The sequence below is a fragment of the Empidonax traillii genome, unplaced genomic scaffold, assembly GCF_003031625.1.
Source record: "Empidonax traillii isolate 1590-97213 ecotype Southwest subspecies unplaced genomic scaffold, ASM303162v1 scaffold501:size454599, whole genome shotgun sequence".
Classification (NCBI taxonomy): domain Eukaryota; kingdom Metazoa; phylum Chordata; class Aves; order Passeriformes; family Tyrannidae; genus Empidonax; species Empidonax traillii.
The window spans coordinates 340,604-363,586 of NW_020955694.1; the positions used below are offsets into that span (position 1 = coordinate 340,604).

The 22,983-nt window shown below is 37.8% G+C and overlaps 1 protein-coding gene across 3 annotated transcripts in view; it reads left to right on the plus strand.

Moving 5' to 3' along the window:
* The window catches only part of PTPN12 (protein tyrosine phosphatase, non-receptor type 12), a 70,012-nt gene extending 47,938 nt beyond the window's left edge, over window positions 1–22,074 (plus strand). Inside the window, exons 12-18 of one of the 3 annotated variants that reach the window (XM_027896502.1) lie at window positions 4,508–4,593; window positions 11,666–12,618; window positions 15,467–15,544; window positions 16,860–16,948; window positions 17,928–17,958; window positions 18,739–18,855; window positions 19,451–21,393. In XM_027896502.1, coding sequence (XP_027752303.1) covers window positions 4,508–4,593; window positions 11,666–12,618; window positions 15,467–15,544; window positions 16,860–16,948; window positions 17,928–17,958; window positions 18,739–18,855; window positions 19,451–19,512 — 1,416 coding nt within the window. In that variant the 3' untranslated portion in view covers window positions 19,513–21,393. Of the gene's footprint in view, window positions 1–4,507; window positions 4,594–11,665; window positions 12,619–15,466; window positions 15,545–16,859; window positions 16,949–17,927; window positions 17,959–18,738; window positions 18,856–19,450 lie in introns of all 3 variants that reach the window. The other 2 variants (XM_027896504.1, XM_027896503.1) reach the window with 2 other exon arrangements.
* The last annotated feature ends 909 nt before the right edge of the window (window positions 22,075–22,983 follow it).

Here is a 22,983-nt window from a genome sequence, read left to right on the forward strand (position 1 = left end):
ATTGGTTTTGTTAGTACTGCTGTGAAAATATAACACTTGGTGTTGTGTTTGGAAGCTTTGAAACATATGTGAGCTGATTAGTCTCGATCATCTGATAAGATAACAGTCAGATATGTGTCAGTAAAATATTTTGTGAGTTATTTGAGAAGCTGCTTCTTGAACTGCAGTGAGCCATAGCTGTCTTGGAAAGTCTGAATCAGATGGAATTCCATCAAGTTGGATGTTCTGACTGGATGTAGGAAAAGGAAAATTGATTAAAAAACAAACAATCAAATTGGCGTTGCTGGTACTCTCCAGTGTCTCTTGCATTTCTTGCTGTAAAAGTGACAGAGTTCTGTTGCTGTGGTTAATTGCACTTTTAGAAGTCATGGAGGAATCAGCTGCTATAATAAGAATGTTGACATTTCAAACATTAGTAGTTTAGAAACTGTAAATGAAAAGACCTTGCTGTTCATATTCTCTTTGCTGTTTTGCAGCTTGCAAAGATACTTTTTGCCATTGTAGCATTCTAAAAAATCATATATGTCTTCAGTGACATTTATCTTATTGCCTGTGCTTGGAATGTTTTATTTAATCTGAGTCACTTGAGTGTATCGTTTCAGTCTGAAATATTTCTCATTTTATCTGCTGATGCTGAGTGATTCCCATACTGCTTTATTATAAGAGCAAAAGGAATGCCTCAATTCCTTTTAAGGGATTACTTCTGGAGGAGTCTTTGCAGTAAATTTGCCAGTATTTTATCAGTACAGAAAGCTTCTGAATGACATTAAATATTTCCACTGTGAGTTCCAAAAGAAAATTATATGTTGCAATTCCTGGGCAAAAGGTTTTGAATTGTAGGCAATGTGTGTGAAATCTCAGTCTAAGACTGTGATCCTCTATTTGCTTGAGGTTAGTGACAGCTGTCTTTGGTGATTCAACCACAGGGGGAAAGACCCACCCTTGGGAGATGATAACACAGTTTAGGTCACTTTAGCAAATTGAATTCAGACACTGCATCTGCCATGAGAATTCCTTGTTTCTCTGCATTACTACAGGAACATGAGTTGCTCTTGCATTGTAGTAGACTATGGTCTTCGTATTTGTTAATGTAGTCTTTCATAGCCAGATATGCACACATTTCTATATATGTGTGATTTAACAGAATTAGCTATAAATTCTGAACATTGATAATGTGCTCCCTCAGCAAGCACATTAGAAGTCTTACACTGTTTAGCATTTGATGTATATGCACACAAGGGTCAGAGAAAGATCCTTTTCTTTTGTTTACCCATCTATTGTTAATGCCTCTGTTGTAATGAGAAGTCTACCAGGGTAAGATAGGTATTTTCTGTAAGAAAGCAGAGTGCTGCACTGAACACATATTTCACTGGATTGCACATTTTTTAAAAAATTATATGTGAACTACGTATGTTGTCCTGCTTTGTCTAAGCTGATACTTCTGAAAACTATATTCTGCCTGAGAGTGCAACATCTGTCTAGAGAAGCAGGAGAGTGTTGACTGATGTCGATAAGCTGTGATTAGGAAGGCTTTGGAAGGCTTTTTCTTAATACTGCCATCTGCTCTCCTCAACAGATGTGGTCATTCCAGTGAGATACCCTATATTCACTTTTAGGGTTGATCTTCCTCTTTTCTGCTCTGTGCTAGTTTTTCTGCCTGATCGCCTGTTCACTTCTATTGATATACAACAGGGAAATCTGTGAGCTGGCATCACTCAAGGGTGCCCAAAATAACAGGTTATTCCTATTTCTTGGAAATAGAACATAGAACAGGGAACAAGTAAGAGCCTTGCTCTAAGAGTTCAGCCAGCAGCATTTCTTTGGACAAAACCAAGAAGAGAGCCAGTAGTAACAGCAGCACTGATATGTGACTATTCGCTTCTTCGCTGCATGTGTTAGTGCATTTGGTTACTGCTTTAAACTTTTATCATCTTCAACCTTTGAAGTAAAAATCTTTCACCTACTTATCTAAAAGTAAACAAAAAGTAAACAAAGCTATTTAAGATAAGAATAGTGAAATATCTCTTCTTCTGGTGACATAATTCCCATAACAATTTTGTTACTCACTTAATGTAACTAAAACAGTGAATGGATATGGAGCTTAACCTAATGCACAGGTGAAAGCTTTTGAACAGCTATCTGCCTGAAACCTTCCCAGTGTACAAGGTTGGGGTTAAATTTGAAAGTAGCATTTTGTGTGGGGGAGTTTCTGTTGGTTTTTTGTTTGTTTGGGCATTTAAATTGTTTTTTCCAAGGAATTGTTTCTGTAAACTCTGTGTTCATGTATGTACCTTGGATATTTGGTTTATACACGTCTGTAAGGTGTATTCATACCTTTTATTACCAGAAGCGAAAATGGCAGTGCCTCTTCAGCTACTTCTGTCTGTCTCAACTAGAAACAGCTTCTTACTGTATACATGGAGTTTTAAAAAGCTTTGACATATGTTAGCTTCCTGAATAAGCTTTTTCTTCCGCCTGTGAGAAAAGCATATCTCAGGAAACATTCAGTTCACAAACACTTCACTTTACAAACACAGGAGGACAGGGATGCAGCTGCTGGTTTGTTTTCTGGACGAGTTAGTCTGCACCACAGCCAACAGGCACACCCTTTCCCTTGCCAATACCCTTTAGAAAACTGAGTACATGAATAAGAAATCTGTGCTGGTGGAACTGAATTGGGACACTTCTCTGATTGGCAGTAGGACGGAGAAGCTGATGGTCAAGGGGAGGAACTCTTGTGAAGTCTCACTCTTTCTAGTATCTTTCTGCCTTGTGAAACCTTGATGTGCTGTGGAGCTGAAGCAAGGCTAAATGGAAGGAAGAAATGTTTTATGATGAGGTTGATGAAATACAGGTTGCCCAGGGAGATGCCCCATCCCTGGCAACATTCAGGGTCGGGTTGTAGAGGGCTCTGAGCAACTTGATCTCTTTGAAGATGTCCCTACTCATTGCAGGGGAGGGGGTGGATTATATGGCCTTTAAAGGTCCCTCCCAACACAAACCATTCTACGATTCTATGAAAACCAACCAACCTTGATTGACTGTAGTGGGAGCTTCAGTTGTGTTCATTTCAATGTGAGTGAGTGGCTTTTATCTGCTATTTGAATCTTACTCCAAAAAAACCTCGATAGTTACAGCTCGTGGTCAGCAGGACAATGAACTCCCTGTGCAATTTCTCTGAAAGGGCTAACACAATCCATTTACTGAGGAACAATAGGGTATTTCTGCTGGAGTACTTGTGCAAGATTGTATTTGACAGCAAGTTAATGGGGGAGGTTGGTGAAAAACAATAAGAAAGATCAAAAGATTTAATTTTTTTCTTTGCAGGTTAAGCTCCACTTAGTACACTGAGGAATAGAATTTGATAATAGACTCTTCATGGTACCCAACAGTGGTATGATAACATTTAAGACTAGCAATAGAAAAAAAAAAGTGTAAAAATAATTAATCTAAATTTAAATGAGGTTAGTTAGCTGTTGAGTTATGGTTTGTCTTCCAAAGCAGAAATTGTTCACCGAATTCAAATGCTGCTATCACATTTGAAGCAGAAATTAACAGGGAATTATCTTTTGTTTTGTAAGATTGAAGAAGGTCAGTCTCTGTCACCAGTCAGAGCAGGTAGCGTGGCAGATGGCAGACCCTATTGCATGAACCTGGTATTGTGCTTTGAAATGTATTACACTGATTTGGGATGTTTGTTGTTCTTTTTTAAAATTACTTTTTGCAAGAGAATTCCTGCAAGAAAAACCTTTAGGTAAAATAAACATTAAATTAACACCAAGGTCTTTGGGTTTGTTGGGTCTTGGGCTGTGGCACGTGTGTCCCCAGGGGTGTGTGAGTGGCTTTGTGGGGCTTGGCTGCCTACCAGGGTTAACCCACATCAATATTTTATATGTCTATACATGGAAGTGTGTATGGATATATATATATTAATACGTCTATAAAATATATCTTATATTTATGGTCCTCTTAAAGGAAAATTAAAATCTTCATGCTTTGCTGAGTAAATTAAACTTCATTGTACACAAATGGGAGGTGATTTCGAAGTGTTTTAGATCAATGCATTAGATCTTACCCACTTGTCACTTTACAGTAGCTGAAATTCTCATTTTCTTACTACAATGTCCATTAGCCTTATCTCCAATGGAGTGATTGTAAAAGTGAAAATAATTAGACTGGAAAATAAATGCTTTCAATATGAATAGCTGGGAGGGCGTAACAGAGCTTGCTCACTACTAACCTGAAAGATCAGCTTTTGAGGATTTTCTGTAGTGAATTATTCAATTACAAGCAGAACAGAATCTTTCGTCGGAAAAATCTGAAGTTGGATACACAAGATATAGAATAATATTTTGCATTTAGCGTTTTGAAAGTGATGGTAGACAAAAATAGGTTGTGTTGTTATATACTCTTGTCAAGAATTATTATGGATCTTTGAACCTCACAGTTCGAATATTGTATCAGCTGTACAGCCATGAGTAAAAACAACCCTTTTTCTTTTAATCAGGATGAAAACAATACAGAGAATGCTGTCAGTTCTTCAGATGCTGAGAAACAGGATTCTCCTCCACCAAAGCCTCCACGGACCCGCAGGTACTTAACTATGTTAATAGACTGTTTTAAGCTGAAAGATTGAAAGATTGGCATGTTTCAGTAATATAAAGTAGAGTAAAGCTACTGATACTAAAAAGACTCAAAAAAATACATTTTTTTTCTATTTATAAGTAGAAATGTACATAATGCAAATAGAAGTTTTGTAATTAACTCTAAAAATAAGGTTAATATCTCTGAAAAGTCTGTGTTTGAATATCCCAATCTTGCCATGACTATCTATGAGTAGATAAGTACTGCTTTTTGACTAGAGTGTGCCAACAAAATGCTGTTCTTATTGAGAAGAAAAATTGGTCTCACCAATCTTTTCATACAACAGAGGAAAAGGAAAACCCTTTCTTGCTCATAAAATGCATAGACTTAACTTTAAAAAAGTCAAAGTAAATAAGAATTAACATATTCATCAACCTAACATGGGTACCCAACCTGAGTGTTAAAAGAGCTAAATAAGTAACTATCCTGAACTAAGTGTCCAGGTCCCCTAGCTAGTTTGTGGAAGGTTTATAGGACCTTGGCAGGTGATGTTGCCTGTGCTACATGGCCTGTAGTTAAATAGACATAGGTAAGCACTTGGTTCTCCTAAAGTTGTAGAATGACGTAAGAAACCACCAGCCAGGTAATATTCTTATATAGTAATTAGTCATAAGGAAAGTTTTATTACTTTAAAATAAATAAAGAAACATTGAAATGAGTTGGGGCTTTTTACAACCGACACAGTTGGTGTTATGTAGGTAATGTATTTTTTTACCTTATTTAGATTGGTGGTAATGTGATTGTATTCAATTACGTGGATTAAGATGGTGACAAAGGAGTCAGTTAACCTATGTTCGTGATGAGTTCCAAGCTCTTCTTGAAATTTAGTTACTGAAATTAGAATTATGATTTCTGTTCAATAGGTAATTTTCTTATTAATGCTCCTTGAGGTTATCTTAGGTGCAGATTGCTCTTTATAATTTTATATATTCATGTAATAATAATATATGCATAATTCATGTTTTAGCACACATCTGTCTTGTCTCTATTGCATTGCTCTTTACTTGCTGCATCAAGTTAAAGTCTTTTAATCTCTCCTTAAAATCCTGGTCCTTTCTGGACCTGATTTCATAAATTCATACTTTCCCATCTGCCAGCACTGGCAGGCAGATTGGTTCCTTAGAGGTGAATAAATGGAAGCTTTTAGCAAAGCTGTTGTCTTTGTAAAATGGAGATTATTTTTGAAAAACAATTAATTACACCCCTCATGGAAGATGCTTCTGAGGAAAGACTTCATTTGCTATTAGTCACATCTGCTCAGAATACCCACTAATAGCATGTTTTTTTCTTGATGAGGGAGGTAACTTCACAAATCCCCAGCCTGATTCAGTCAGGACATAGATCCAGGTTTTGTATATTGTGGGGAGGATGCGAGAGCAGAATCCATGAAAGATTCTAATTTAATCCCTGTATAGAGAAGGAAACATTTCTAGCTTGCCAGCCAAATGCGTGCTTGATTTGTACACGCACTGTCTCTGAAGAGGTTACAAGCAAGTTGCTGAAACTACTACTTTTGAGAAGAAATAAGGCTTTTAAATTTTTTATATTCTGTGTTGTAGTTGTCTCTAGAGAGTGTAATTAGTAAAGCAACTTGCATTATTTTTTAAAGGGAAGATTTAGCAGTTTCTTTGTTTTCTAAAGCAAAAAGGGCTGTAGTGACTAACAGTGGAGAGTACTGTGGGCCAGCTTGGTTCCAGGTGAATCTGCCTGAGATGATCCTGTCTGAGCAGGAGGAAAGTTGGTTTATATCTCTTGACCTCAGGGTGCTTGTCTGCCCTAGTGCTACCAGACCAAGCCATGTTTGCTTAGGCAGTAAGGCTTATGATGCCTCTCAGTTGTTTTCTGACAGCCCTTTTCAGACTGTTTGCTGGATGACAGGGTGACATCTCCTCTCCTTTTCACTGGCCATCCAGTAGGGGGTAGAATTTTTCTGTGGCTTTTCTGTGGCTTTCTCTCCTGTTTCTTCTCCGGTTTGTGCCGTTGCTGTGACATTATCATGACGTTTTCTCTATATCTTCTTTAAACTTGTGGATCTCTTCCTCTTAAAGTGTCTGTGCTAAGCAAGGATGAGATGTCACTAAAGACTTTTACCATGTAAGATAGGAAGCTTACTCAGAGAGGGATAATTAATCCTTTTAGTACTTGTGTTGGCCTGGGAGTGTATTGGAGAAGGAGTGCTACAAAATTTAACTTCTAGGCTGCTTTTACCTCTGTCTCTTCTTGGAAGTTGCAAGTATCTTCAGGCTACTGATAGTAAATCCATATTAAATTGGTCTTTTGTTTACTTAGCTCACTATGAAGCCTCTAGCTGTACTTGTTTTGCAGAGGTTTTGGAATTGTATTGCCTTCCAATCTGTTATCACCTTGTGATGCTTTAATGTAATTAATATTTACCATACAATACATGAGCGTAGTCATTTAGCCTAATGTCTCTCTCCATTTGATGTCAACATAAAAAAATTAATATTATCCTTTGATTATTACAGAGGTAAAAAAGAACAACTCATGAGTGCACACACCAGCACCTTATTCTAGAAATTACTTGGCTTTGCAGTTGATGATCACTTCTTGTGAAAGTCACCTTGAATTGTTAAATTTCTTAGGAGGACTTGAGGGGATGCAAAGTGTTGATTGTTAGACATGTTTAACTATTTTCAGGTGAAGGCAGGAAGAGTATCTTAATATCTTTAAGTGTTAGTCCTTGTAATATTTGTGTATTTAGTAGTTAATTCTAAAGTACTGGGAAGAAGAGGTGGTTTATTTTAATCAGGCTTGGTTACAAAAAATTTTTTATTTACAAAGTTTATTTTCGAGTTCAAATGCAGTTCGAAATAAGGGCAGAAACTCAGACATAAACTCACAGAAAGCAAAGGTGAGGTAATAGCTTTTTTGTATGCAGTGTAATGAAGAGCTACGTGCTACTGTCTGAAGGAGAAAAGGTGAAATATGTAGCAGTTTAACTTCTCATCAGATTATGTTTGGACTTAAGTCCAATGACAGTAAACACATTTCCAGTGTGTTTTCCGTCAATTCTGTTTCATGTCAAGCCCTGCAAACCATCTCTGCATCTTCTGCAAAGCTAAGATTATTCATTTGTTATACTTTTATATATATTTTTTAACATATAAATTATCTGTAGCACAGTTTGCAACAGCTTCACTCACTGAACTGCAGCTTTTCTTTTGTATGGATGGCAGTGATTTAATGCTACGGTAGAATAATGTGGTTGTCTAGCTTCAACCTGCTTATGTTTAGTTTAATTTTCCTATTTTAATTATGAGGGAGGATGTAGAGCTTGGTATCTATTTTTGGTTGATCATAGCAGCTGCATTCCATGACCTTGGCATCACTCTCTTTTATTTGAAACACCCCACAGTATGCTGCACAGAATAACCATGGATTACTTAAAGCTTTTTTTCTTTTGAACACTGGCCAAGTTTCATTTAAATCTGAACCCATGGTGCCCAGTTTTAATAATATAGCTCTTTTCCTAATGTAATTTTAAAACATTCTAAAAATTTATAATACATTGCAGAAAGCTGTGGCAGTCTTTTTTTTTTTTTTTTAACAAATTGTAGTACTTTTGACAAATTGTGTTTAATTGTTATTATAACGAATAATTTTTAAAAGTCATTATCACCAAACCATGGTTTATCTGACGCCTCAGAAGCCTGTGTCGCCAGAGCACTGCATCAGCTGCTCAGGCTGTGTGGCAATAAAAGTGTACAAGAAAGCTGCCTTGATCACCTTGGGAAATTCTGTGTGAGGAAGTGCCAAGGTAGTCACATTCCAAGATAATCAGTAGCAGTGAAGAGTCACTTCAAGGCTGTGTCATGACAAAGCTTTCTCTCTCTTTAGCACACAGTGGGTTTTTACAAATATTCGGGTGAAATGCTTGCTTTTGCAACATATAAAAGCAATGCAGGGTTTATTTAAAGGTCTAATACAGGAGAGATTAACTCTCTTTCTCGACTGGTCTGGCTTTCTTTGGTTCACTGGTTCCTTTCTGTCTCAATATCCTCTTTCATGAGCTTTCTGTTAGTTTCCCGGTATTTTAAATCAAGCTGGTTTTACTGTCTCCTGTTGTTTGTAACAGTATTAGTAGTTCATCTTCAGATAATTTTCTGCCTCTGGGGGGAGAAGTGTCTGTGGAGCACAGCTGTTGAAGGACATGCCCAAAGGAAGCATTATGCAACAGCCCAAAATGCCCAAGATTGTTTGGCAAGAGTTTTAGAAAAAGCTACTGCCAGAGACCTTCTGAATATGTACATATGCTAATATTCCTGCCGTGTGGAAACAAACAAAAGCATTATTTGCAATGCAGAATATGTGAAATAATAATATTAAAACGTCAGTAAAATGGAAAAAAATTTTACCTATTGGCATCTGTTTCTTTATTTAAAGAGAAAAACTACATTAGAATGCTATTTGGACATCTTGATTTCTGAGGACAGATATCCTTCAGTGTTAATAAGACAAAGAATGATTTTGGCAAATAATTTCTCATTTGATTGCTGTAAGCTCTCATTTAAGAGTGAAGGAATGACATCTAACTTCAAATGTAATGGGGAACATTGTGGTAGTTCTGTTGAGCTGTGTACAGGGAAGCTTTTTAACCAACTTTTTGGTTGCTGATTTATGCAGCATTTCCCGTGTCATCAGCTCTGTGGATACATCTAAGGGAACTGTTTGTATGCATGTGGGGCTCTGTTTACTAGTGAATCATAGAGAGTAGAGTGATTTCATTGAACAGTAATTGGTTGTAGAACTTTATGAATTTTGACTGCTATTGTGGGCCTGTAACCTTGTCATATCTACTTTAATGCTAATTTGCTCCTTTAGCTAATTGTAATGCTTAATGGTACATCTGTACCAGATAAGAAATTAGTTTTGCTGATTGCATCTATAACTCTGGGTCAGGAAAATGAGGTCAATAAGGGAAAACCATTATTTTCAGTAGGAGGATTTAGCAGAGATTACTGATGAGCATCACTGCTGGTAAAGGGGGCACGTAAACATTTGTGCAAGTGCACTCACTCTCTCTCATTCTCTCTGTGTCCCCCTCCCCCATTCAGAAGGAGAAAAATCCAAGAGGAGGGAATTCTCCTGTCCTCAGTGTGTATTAAAGTGGAGCACAGCTTACATCCCCCATTCCCTGTCTTATCTTTACTAATTCAGGCAAACAACTTAGTCTCAAGCTTATTCATTTTTCAACATCATCTAGAGGCAAAAGTTCCCAAATTACTTTTATGAAATTGCTTTGATGTGCTTTATATTCCTCCTGTTTTAATGTAAAGAAAAATAATGACATACAAGCACAGGGAGGAGAGAAAGAGAAGGAGTTTGAGACCCAACTCTTTGTGGCACAAACCAAGCAGAAAATGAAAGAAGCCACTCGGGAGAACTGCAAAAGGATTTGGGGTTTTTCAGATACAAAGATAAGATAACTTTTAGAAGATAATTTGGAAACTGGGAAGCTTGCAGTACTTTTGGGGGTTGGGATTTTCATAAACTGAGAATCCAAACAGTTCTCTTTAGTATGGAATCCCTTGTGTAAGGATTTTAGTTCTTCAACCCGTACTGCTGTAGCTTGGTGCTAGTAAAGTCACAGAGATGTAGCCTGTCCCAAGTCAAATATGCCTTTAGTTCTGTACAAGACTCGAGTGTGAGGCAGTCCCCTGGGGTTATTTTGTTTTGCTTATCTATAGGTCATGATGGTCTCAAGAATTTGCACTGGGTAGAGGAGCAAATAATATCACTTGGACTTTGTGATGTGACATGCAGACAAGTAACGAGAGCCTGTCTGATGCCTTTCTCTTGTAGACAGGCAGAAATTGTTGTGCCATTGTGTGGTCCTACTCATGCTGGAGTGCCCAAAGCTGGATGTGATGCTCCAGGTGGGGTCTCATGAGAGCAGAGCAGAGGGACAGAATCACCTCCCTCAACCTGCTGCCCACACTGCTGGGAATGCAGCCCAGGATACAGTTGGCTCTCTGGGCACATTTACAGCTCATGTCCAGCCTCTCATCCACCAGCACCCCCAGGTCCTTCTCCTCAGGGCTGCTCTCAATCTCTTCATCCCCCGTCTATGTTGATACCAGGGGTTTGCTCTGGCCCAGGTGCAGCACCTTGCACTTGGCCTTGTTGAACCTTGTGGGGTTCCCGCTTCTTGAGTTTGTCCAGGTCCTTCTGTTTTTTTAAAGGCTCTGAATGAAAATTATAAAAATGCCCAATTTCCTGTTTGTAGACAAAACTTTTGTCAGTTGTGCTAAATGTTTATAGTCAATTACTCTGCATCTAATCTGAAAGTAGAAAGACCGTATTCTTGAAGAGCTTCTCCTTTTAGGTAGCTTGAGATCAAGTGCAATTGTTAGTGCTGAGGTCTCACTGATATGCACTGTATATATAGAGATCAAATATTCTGCTGTCAATGGTCTTTATACTTGTATGCACCTCATGTCAGCTGACCTTGATCTGCATCATTAGCCTTACAACGATTCACATACTATTAAATACACTAATATAAAAATAAAATCCTCCTGGACATATGCAGAAAAATAAAAATGAAGGAAGATATTCAGTATCAAGTAGGCTGTAAGGATTTTTTTTTAAAAGAAATTTTTCTCGGGTTTATTGAAATTTGAATTCCATATGTCAAGTTTCTCTGAGCCACTTCAGAAGCAAAAAAGTAGTGAAATACTGCCACAAGAGGGCCTGTCTTACAGCATCTTTGAAAAAATGCTTCTGGGAAAGGATGTGAGCAATCTTTGAACTGTCAGTGAGGATTAGCTGTGGCCTGAATGCATGTCTTTGTGATGTTCTGAAAGATGTTTTGGGTGTGTTGACTTAGTTCTTGCCTACCCCATTAGTCATGTTCTATAACCATTGTCTATATGCCGTGGAAGCTCTGTTGGGAGTTTGATATTGGTATGAAGGCACTACTACTGCAGAGGGAGATGGATACCTAAAATCTTGTCAAAATACAGAGAACTCAGACAATTGTGTTTTGTTTGCTTTGCAGTTGCCTTGTTGAAGGAGATGCTAAAGAAGAAATCTTGCAGCCTCCAGAGCCTCTGCCAGTACCACCAATCTTAACACCTTCTCCCCCCTCAGCTTATCCAACAGTCACTACGGTGTGGCAGGACAATGACAGATACCATCCAAAGCCAGTTTTGCACATGGTTTCATCAGAGCATTCAACAGACCTCAACGAGAATTATAATAAGTCAACAGAACATTCAGGGAAGAACGAACCCAGTGAACGCGCAGAGAAAAGGCTGGAGCGCAACTTAAGTTTTGAGATCAAGAAGGTACCTCTTCAGGAGGGACCACGAAGCTTTGATGGGAACTCCCTGTTGAACAGGGGACATGCAGTTAAAATTAAGCCTGTGTCATCCTCTGTAATTGATAAGAGCTTTAAACCACAGGAACAGATTTCAGGGGATTCATTTGTAGATGCTTCTCAAAACTCGCGTGTGGAATACAATGTGCCACCATCTAACACAGCCTTAATACCTTCACCAGAAGGTCTGCAGGTGTCTGATACTCCACCAAGACCAGACCGTTTGCCTCTGACAGAAAAGGGACATGCCACGTGGTCACTACATGGGCCTGAAAGTGCACTGTGTACGTCGGCGTCTGGAGACGCATCTTCAGACACCTTGTGTCACGGTGTTAAAACTCTCTCTCTAGCATCAAACACCACAGTTGAACATCCTCCTGGTGATAATGTTGATCATACTCCTATTTCTGTCCGAGCACCCCTCTGTTTTACTAATCCTCTCCATTCAGATGATTCTGACACGGAGGCGAACTTTGATGGAGCCGTGAGCAAAAGCGCATCTAACGTGTCAACCGCAAGTGCCACAGTCTCTGCTGCCACTAGTACTGAAAACATTTCTGCCAGGAAAGTATTGCCAATGTCTATTGCTAGGCAAGACTTAACAGCTGTAACGTTTTCTGAAGATGGCAAAGGTAGGTTTCATTGAGGTTCAGAAGTGCTACTCTTTAACCTACCTGCATCTGTAGAGTTGGACAAAATAAATTTATTTTCAGTGCAATTTTCTAAATGTGAATTTAATCAGTGCAGTGTGGCAGCTTCAGAGAGGGCATAACACTTTTCCTGCTGACTTTCAGTTTGCATGTGAGCTATTTTTGTTATAAAGTACTACAGACCTTGATTAGCTGCTTCAAAAGCTTTATTGTGAGTGTTTACTTGATGCTTTATTTATAATGTGTTCTTATTTGTAGGTTTTTATGTTATTGGTTGGCATGGGTTTTTTTCTCCACTCCTAGTTTCATGAAAGTGTCTATAATAATGGAAGTTTGACTAGTCAAAGTATTTTCAGTGGGCTTGTCCAAATACAAAACAAATTCATGCTTACTGGTTGATGTGCTGTTCCTAAAAATGTAGATGTAACCTCATTCACCGTACTGGTCTTTGAACTTGCTCATGATTTGGATCCCGCATTTTAATAGCATTGTAAATATTTAACTGTACTTTCCTCTTTTTCTGTACGTGGCTGGGGGAGACAAGCTAATATTGCTGTTCATCTAAAAATCAAAGTTATGCCTTCTTAGTGCTTTGAAAATTTAGTGACTTTTCATCTTTTACTACCCTTTTTTTTTTATTTATTTTTTTGTAAAAGGGAAGTTTGCAAGCTACAGCATGGGTTATCTAAGGTAAAAGGGTCCCAAAACATGCAGATGCAGATTTCAGTCAGGCTGGCACACCTAAGTCAGATGGAGGACAGAGCTGAGAAGAACAGATTAAGCCTTGATAACTGCTTGTGCAAAGGCTGTGCAGCTGAGAGGAGAACATGAGCTTCTGGATTCAGCTCAGACTCTTGTACTTGGAGCTATTTACAGTGACTACCTCTCCTCAGGAGTCTGTGCAGACTTCATGGCTTTGAGCTGAAATGGGGCTTAGTGTATGATGTGAGGTGCAGAACCAGCTGAATTAAAAATATTTAACTGGCTTTGTGAACTAAGCTTTCACCAAAAGTCATGTGTTCAGCGATGGGAATTGTTTTGCAACCTTAAAAACTGTCTATGTCTATAGATTTTGTTACTTTATGTATACAGACAGAACAATACTTGCACATGCATGTATGTTTTTAACCTTGTGACGCTAAAAATGCTCTGCAGAGCTTACAAAGCCCTTTATATCATAGTTTTTTCAACTTTACTAAGCAGTCTTTCTTTGATTTGTTTTTTTTTTTTGATTTACAGGCTGTAGTGTTTTTGCAATACTCCTTTTAGCCAGGAGTTTTTTCGTCTTTCCCAGGGCAATAATTGTTTATCACTGTTTGGAAATCATTACCTCTCCATGCATCTCGTTATGTAGATGCTATAAGAACGTGCAAATAAAATAAGTGATATGCCATAAATTATAAAGAATGGGAGGAATGTCACTCTAGAGTTTGTTTCATGTAACTGTGTATCAGAAATGTCCTGAAGTAACAGTACAGCCCTTATGCCGCTGGTATGTTAATGAATTCACAGGAATGGATTAAAATTTTAACATTAATTTTATATCATTTATCTCTTGTTATTTAGGATGTATCTGTTCCGGTTTTGTATGATAGTGAACACTTCCAATTTTATATTCTGGTTCCAGGTCTTGTAATCCTCCTGGGACTCAAAAATATAGGGTTATATTGCTTTGCATCAGTGATTCTAAGCCCTGTTTTACAGTGATTTTCTCAATTTCATACTTGCATAGGAATCTTCTGTCTGAAGCTGGGAATATGGGTGCAGTCATGGGGGAAACTTGCCTGTGAACTTACCAGCAGCCTAATTGCTTAACCATAACTGCTGGTGTGCATGATCTTACCACATAGTCAAATCCTCTTTTTAATTCAAATGAAGTGAAAAGTAGTTGCACCCTGGGGTAAAAAGTTAAAAAAACCAAACAGAACAATAAAACAGCAGCAATAACACCCTAATCAAACCCTAAAAACTCACTTTCAGTCAGTGTATATGGGGGGAGGGCTTTATCTTCTGGTTTAATAGAGGCCCTTTCCATTAATGAAGGTTTTCTTAGGCTGTGTAGTAAACTTGAGATGGAGCTTGTACAACCTGATGGAATTCTGTCCCTGCAGCAGCAGGGCATGCTGGCAGGTCAAGCTCCATGGCTTCGTTAGCTGAAATGTGTCTTCATATTTTTGAATCCTGTGCAGAGTACAGTTGTCAGATGAGATTTCTTATGGCAGCAGCTATTTTAAATTGTTTTAAACTACTTCAGATTTTCTAGCAAGTCAGAGTGGCTTTTGCTGCCAGAACAGCTTGTGTTAGTGCACTCCTGAGAGGTGAGAGGGAACAGACTGGGGACAGGATGTGGGACTGGCACCAACAGTAGCCGTCTCCTCTGGCTCCTGTTTACCCTTCTGGCTGGTAAACCTTGCACTGGACTGTTTAACTAGTTTATGTCAGTGGTGTGGAAGCCAGTGGGCCCTGAGGGGGACTTGGGAAGCAAAACCGGGACCTGAAAGAATGAAGAAAAAGTGTTCATCGGAGTTGTTGAGGTCTTTTTTCCTCCAAATTATTTAGTCTGAAAATGTGTTTTCCTTTTCTTTGTTGCATAACATACAAACTGATGCTACCCTCTTAATGTGAAGTTAGTGTTCTTAGCATGAAGTTGCTCCAGGACATTAGTTTCGTAAACCAAAATGGTTTATAATATTTAGAGCAAACTGTTCTCTTGCTCTAAATTTTATACCAAGTTTAGGATTATCTCATGTATCAAAAGATCAACTTCTAGAAGTTAAGGAGGAAAATCTAAGTGTGTTTTTTAACTTACCTAATGTCATATTTGATTTAGATGCTGATGCTAGTGAAGAATCCTCTCCCCCGCTCCCAGAAAGAACACCAGAATCATTTGTGTTAGCAAGTGAACAGAGTGAGTTTTTGATGTTTTGTGATAACTGGAGATAAAATGTAAAAAGCATTTCAGCATTGTATTTGAATGCAATACAAATACTCCCTGCTTTTGGTTAGTCTGTTGGAGCAAATTATTAAATGGTCTGAAATCTAGCATGTGTAATAGCTTATTTTGAGGTTTAATTTTCACAAGCTCTTAAACACAGTGAAATTATTTTTTATCTTCTGACTAACTAAACATGCTGTTATATGATATTTAGGTAATTGGAAACTTTGATATTAACGGACCTGGTTTTCATTCTGAAGGGTATGGAAATGAGATACAGTGGGGAAATGCAGTACAGTTAGGGAATTTCCCAGCTATTTTGGTTTCCTACTGCTCCCAGGTAGGGAATGGGAATGCACATGAACAGTGCTTATCTGATTCCCCTTTCTTGGGGAAAGGAACGATGATGATGCATCATAGTGCACTGCATGTAGTGAACAAGCCCAGTTTGTTCAAGTTGAATGCAGTTCACTCTTTGCCTGTATCAAAAGGGAGACTGAATGAGAAAGCTGACACAAATGATGTGCTCCTATTGCCATATTTCATTCATCAAGCTAGTAACGGCAGAACACAAAACAGATGAATTGAAATTAAGTGAAAAATTAGGTTGATGCATGGTATTTTTATTTACTGAGGCCTTTGTTCAGTGTCACTTTGTGAAACTCAAAGATTTTTGGCCCAAGTAGTTAATCTAGATACTTTCAGCATAAAAACAGTGAAGGTTTATAAATATGTCCCTTGAGCATCGTAAGGATAGGTAATTCAGAGTCAAAGTCATCTTCTGAATATTATGGGCTTGCTCCTTTTCTATGACAACACAAGAAACAAAGCTATTTCCTTAAAAAAAAAAATTCTTTCTGGGACTGGCATAACTAAAACCACTTCCATTTTGTTTGTGTTTTTGCCTGATGTCTGTAAAACACAGGTATGGCTGTCCTGACTTGCATGTTGACTTGGGAGATCTGAAAAACATGCGCTGTTACTGCACAGCTGATGTAACAAAATTGCTAAAACATCCTTGAAAAAGAAGCCAATTGCCCTGTTGGTTAGGAACCTTCAAAGGAAGACAGTGAAACATCCATGCTGCAAGCACTGCAGTCTCGTGTATTTTGAATCACATTGCGGTCCTTTGCCTTATTTTGAATGCTTTTCACGTACAGAGATTTTCATGTTTTTAAAAGCATTTAATCTAAGAAAAGTTGCTTTAGAGCACATTTCTAATGCTGTGTACTAATGCCTGATTGTGGGGAGAGCTCAAGTATGTTGAGTTTGATTTAATTTTTCCTAGGCACACCCTTGCTGAAACCAGTTGTGATTGCACAGTCGGAGTGGAGCATATTGCGTGATCAGCATCTCCCTGAGCAAACAGCCTCCATAGTAAGTGTAGGAGACAAGTCTGTACTGATCTGTCATTTCTAGTTCGGTGGGGAGACACAACAGAAAGCAAAATACACACTTGTGAGAAGGTGCAGCTATTGGTTGTCTACAACTGGCCAGTTTTTCCTCCGCCCAAGCTGCTGAACTCACGTGTTAAGAGCGTGTTTTCTTTCCAAGGAAATTATCTGGTTTTCCAAGTTCAACAATACGTTTAAAAAAAATAATCCTTAATATACCTTAAATTATGGCCCTAAGAGTGTAAATATGCTGCTTTTACAGAGCTTGCTGTCTGCCCTTAATCAATCTTAGGCCAATTCAAACTGCAGAAGAGGTGGAGTCTCTTGTCTAACCTGCTGCATGAAGCAGGGCCACAGCCCAGGCTGACCAGGCCTTTATCCAGTTGGGTGTCAAAAACCTCCAGAGACAGACACTTCATATCATCTGTGGGCAACCCGTTTCACTGCCTGATAAAGGTCTTCCCTAACGTCCATATTTACCATATTTATTTTAAACAAACCATTTCTTGCCCATCAGATTTAGCTTTTCAGTCATCTAGCTCAAAGTCATCCAGCATGAACAGCTGGCAAAACTTCAAAAGCATGTAAATCCTTTTTCCATTTGTGCCTTTTTTAAATGCACCCCCAATACCTCACTTAAAAATATAACAGAAAACATGGATGTGAGTTTTCAGGGGCTATAAACGTAGTATGAGAACTAACCTACATAATTTTACAAATGAGTTTTAGTGTCATGTTTTCAAAGTTTAATTAAATGCTAATTAAGGTTCTAATAATACATTCTCTTACTAAGTACTGTAGCGTTTTTTGTCTGCACTGAAGCAAGCCAAAAATGTAAAGGTAAATAGGTATTTCCACAAATGTATGTTTTTGGAGGTGTTTTCATAATCCTAAATTTCTGATTTTCTTTTGGTGTTTTGCAAGTGGTTTATATAATTATTTTATATATCCCTCATTAACAGGGTTTGAAAACAACTTCACCTATACTACCTGGTAAGTAGTGGAACAGCTTTTCTAATTAATTTTTTTCCAAAATACATTTTTCCTACTGAACAATAATTTGATTTTGCTCTGAAGATATCTAAGTAGATTGTCAAAACACTGAAACCTTCTGAAAAGGCCTTCTGTTTTTAAACTATATCTATATGTATGTTGCATATTTATCCAAGTCTTTAATTTTTGTTCTTCTGAAAAGGCTTCAATAGCAAGTGTGGTCTATCAGTGACATTCAGCTTTGCAGCAGCCGCTTCAGCTGTAACCTGATTTTCTGCATGTTTCTTCTGCATCTGCTTGAATGGGCTTGTAGTGTCCACTTGGGGCTGCCTGTTAAATACCTGGCAGTTTATTTTAAAATAAATGAGTTTAAGAAATATTACAGGTTTGCTGCTAGAGTGGTTATTCAAGTAATGCACATACTTACCTATCGTGTCTAAGCACCTTTAGCTTAGAAAGAACATGAACAGATGCATTTATGTTGATGCATTAAATGGCACTGTGGGCTCTTGCTATAAATAGATGCTATGTGGGATTTCAAATATCCATACAAACTGTAAGGCAAAACAGTAATCCAGATCTGGCAAGCAGGAATATGTCACTGTCATGGAACATTTGCTTTGTAAACAAGTTTGAAGTATTGTTTTTAAGGAATGAGAAATCAGCTTTTAAAGCTTTATTTTTGTAAATAATATTTGATGCCAGTTGTTTTCTGGACTGCAATTACAAGTGGCATTGCCACAGTGATGACTCGGTGATTGTGGTCTGTGTGTTTTCCAGATCGTCCTGAAAGAAGCAACAAAACACCAACTGACATTTTACCTCAGATTTCTTTTTCTGGTTCCACTGATACAAGAGGTCAAATTTCAGAATTTCCTGCAGAAGTAACAGATATTGGTAATTACAATTCATTCAAAGCATAATCACTAGATGAATTAAGCAGATGATTCGTTAATGGTACTAATTTGGATTAGTGCTGCTACTGTCTCCCTCCAACTCACTGAGATGCAGACAAATAAACCTGCCTTGTCTCTTCAGCATTGCTGAAGGAATTTTTCCCAGAATCAGTGCTGGAGTAATTCTTCACTTTTTTTTTTTTTCAGAGTGTGTAAAATATAGAATATGTCAAATGAGATATAATGTCTCTAGAGCACTGAATACTTTTGAAAATAATACCTGATAACTGCTTTGGTATGCAAAGAAGGAGAAAAAAAAAGATAACAAGGGCTGTAATACTGTATTTACTGATAAATACTTTCCAGTGAGGTGTAAATAGAGAACTATAATAATATACAAATTTTTCATATTTGTATTTTCTGTGGCCATAGTGCCTTTAGAACTCCTCATACTGCAAAGGTTTTTTTCTAGCCCTGAGAATAAACCTGTTCTGTAAGAGCTGGAGGAAGTCTTAGTGATCCTTCTGACTGCTGCCAGCATTCGTAAGCCTGTGTTGTCCGAGTGGACAGAATATTAAATACATTTCTTTCCGTAGGTTTTGGTAACCGCTGTGCAAAGCCCAGAGGACCAAGAGAGCCACCCTCAGAATGGACATGATCCAAGAACCAATGGACATACTACCATTAAGTTATACTGGAAAACTCAAGTGCCACTGAGAACTAGAAAAATAGTATTCCACTTTTCTGGGGGGCGACTAACACAGAGCAGTGTAGATCTAACTATCCATGGTACACTCTTTGCAGTACATCCCATGCAAAACCTGACACGTGGTTCACAACAGTGGATTCCAGTATTACAACTTAACTTCTTGCTGGGGCCATCTACCTGCCTTACTACACTTAGGAGAAAGTATTAATACGATTTATTTTGTAACTTCAAGTATTATTGCCTTAATGTCTTTTAACCCTGTTACACGCTGCTTGTAGACATATGTTAATATAGTAATACTTTTGACAGATTGTGTTTATGGACTACTTTTTGCTAACGTTTGAGTACCATGTATGCATTATTTTGTATATGTACAGGGCAAGTAAGTATATAATTTGATAAAGTTGCAATCATAAAATATTAACAGAAGATGTAAGAAATCTCTGCATGATCTAAATTTTTGTGTACCTTATTTGTAAATTATTTGCCCTGAAGTTTTAGAAAATAGTTTCTGGGGTTTTTTACAAAAATTGCTGGACACACACAGCCAGAATTGCAGGTTAGCAGAGATAAAGATTGTAATACATTTTGTAAATTGTAAGCAAAAGGTTATTTTTATATTATATACTGTTTAATTGTCAGACCTAATTTGTTCTGGTTTTCATCTAGTCATGGAGATTCAGTAAGTGCCTTGGAACAGTATTGAATTCTCTTAGCCTGTATATGTTACTTCAGTGTTTTGAGTTCATCTGGAACTAGATTATCAAAAATATTTGTACATTTCTTAGTATATTTGACCTGAGAGTAAAAGAGAAACCATTCTGCATAATCAAAACTCCTTAGTTTTCATTTTAGTGTTTTCATCAGTTGCAATCTTTAGAAAACTCATCCCTATCACCTTTCTGTATAGTAGGATTTTACAGGTTTAATATGGCGTGTTTCTAATTTGGGAAAACCAGAACACACTGGTAAAAGGACTGTTTCAATACCACTGTCTTCTCTTACAGATGGGGAATACCATTTTTGTTGTTCAACGACTGTGTATGTAAGAAAGCAACTTATATGAAGGTTCACCTGGAGCCCTTGCAGCTACACTGTATCTTGGCAATATATTACGTCAAGAGTTAATCCTTATAAGGATTCCTTTATTAAACTTTTTCTGTAATACAATCTTTAAATTAAAGAAAGTAAAAATCTCACTATGGGTGTTTTTACTCTTAGGAAAGAAAACTGTGTTCAGAAGTGAAGTGAAACAGAGTGAAGTGTGGCAGTCTGGCTTTGCTTGTAGATCTCGTATTTGAACAAAATGCTGACACTCAGGACCTTAGTTTTAGTAACTGCTTTAAAAGTTCTGGCCAGCAATAATGTCAGAGAAGCAGAGAAGGGCGTTTAAAGGAAAAATGTTCATTTTAGGTAGTGAAACTATTAATCTGGACTTTAGCCATGGAAACATTATGTCTAATTTACTACTTGTACCTTTAGGGCCTCTCTGCTAAAAGAGAGCATTAGCTGCCCAGATAGCAGCCCTGTAGTAACTTCCAAAAGCTACATAACTTGCAATTACTGTCTCTAACTGTGGATTAATTGCCATGTGCTTGGTACATGTGATAGACTGTTGAGCTGGGGAGCACATTCAGAGAGCTGTGTGTGCTATAAATGCTTTCCATGGATGTAGTTTTGCAATTATTCATTTAAAAATAAATATTTCAATTATTTATGCCATCTGGGATAACCTACATAAACTATATTCCTGATTTTTAAACAGTTCAGAAATCTGGACTATCCAGCAGTTGGCAGAATAAAGTTGGCCTGAACTTTGTTTCCCCTCCCTGGTGTTGCGGATGATTAGCTTAGACTTTCACTCTTACAGAGCTGTGGTTTTGTAATGCAAGACGGGCTGTCATCACCCCTGGACAGTCCAAATTGTTGTAACTTTTGGGGAAAAAAAAAGTTAAATAAGAAAATTTCCAAATATGTCTTGGCTGTACTTTTCAAGGATCATTTCCATGTTTCTCTACCATGCAAATACAGAGCTGTGCAGGTAGTAGATTTTCTGCTTTTCACCATATGAATTTCAGTCAGAGCAAAGGCTGACCCAAATCTGTGCACTATATACAGGCCATCTGGCAATGTGTAATTAAAGAACATGCGGGTTCATCTTTTTTTCCCTTAGATTTGCATGGATTTGGATCACATTCCAGACTGAGTTTGTCACAGATGTTGCAGCCTTTCTTTGCTTTAGCAGCAATTGTCCTGTATGGATTTCTGTGCCCTTTGACAGAGCTGTTTTACAGCTCGCTGTTGCCTGCTTACATTCGTGGGAGTTTTGTATTTTCACCTATTGTATTTCAGATAAGCTGACAATTTTAAGTGCAAGGTGAAACCTGCCCAATGTCATTACTTTCTGTATCCACTCTTGTGGGTGGTACGGAGATAACTGCAGGGCTGGGTGATGTTCACTTGGGAATTTCACATCATAACTTGGAAATATTATCCAATCTTAACAGCACCTTTCTTTGGGGTTTATTTGAAATGGAATCCAAAGGAGTTTAAAGTATTACATTAGTTTGCAAATTAACACTGAATACAGATCTAGATCAAGTAATTTCGTACATGTATTGAAATCAGTCCTGTTTAGCTTCAGTCTTCCACATTAATTTTTCTGAAAGCGGTCTTCATCTTTAATCTCTGAAGTGCAGCTTTTCAGGCATGCAATTGACTTGATCACTGTAGCAAAGTAATGCTACTCAACCCAGCTCTTCTCATTCATAACCACTGCATTGGCTTGTTTGTTCCTTCAGTATTTTTCTAATATTCCATTTCTTATTTTTTCTAAATGTATTAATATTGAACAAATCATGCAGTAAATTATCACATCAAAAGAGGGATGCGTTCTCCATGGTTTAGAAATGTGAATTCTCAAGTCTAAGAAGAAAGCTGGCCTCTACTAATATCATTGCTTATCTCTATTACGCAGCATATTCTAGGTTTGCATTGATTTGGCATGTAAAGTTCTATTTTGGTACTAATTAGAGCATTGCATCAGCATTTCTATTTCTTTTCTGTTAGGAGAACCTGCTGTGTTTAGATGTCAATTTCCTTAAAGAAGTTTCTAACTGGGGAACTGGGCAGAAAAATTAAAAACTCAAAGAATTACCTCTGGGGTCTTGTATGTTGAAATTCTTGGATTGGGTTTCTTTGGAGATACATCACTTAAAGAAAGAATGAGATCAAGTGTGACACAGTGACTGGGCAGTGTGATCACCCCGTGCTGCTCTTGCCTGCAGCATAACCTTGGCACTCTGCAGCCAGAGAGAGAGAACCCAGCAAGCCAGGGTTGGACTAGGGAAAGGCTAGTAATGAATATCACAAGGGGAGTTTGGGGAGGAAAAAGGAGTTTAGGACTTTGGACAATGTAAT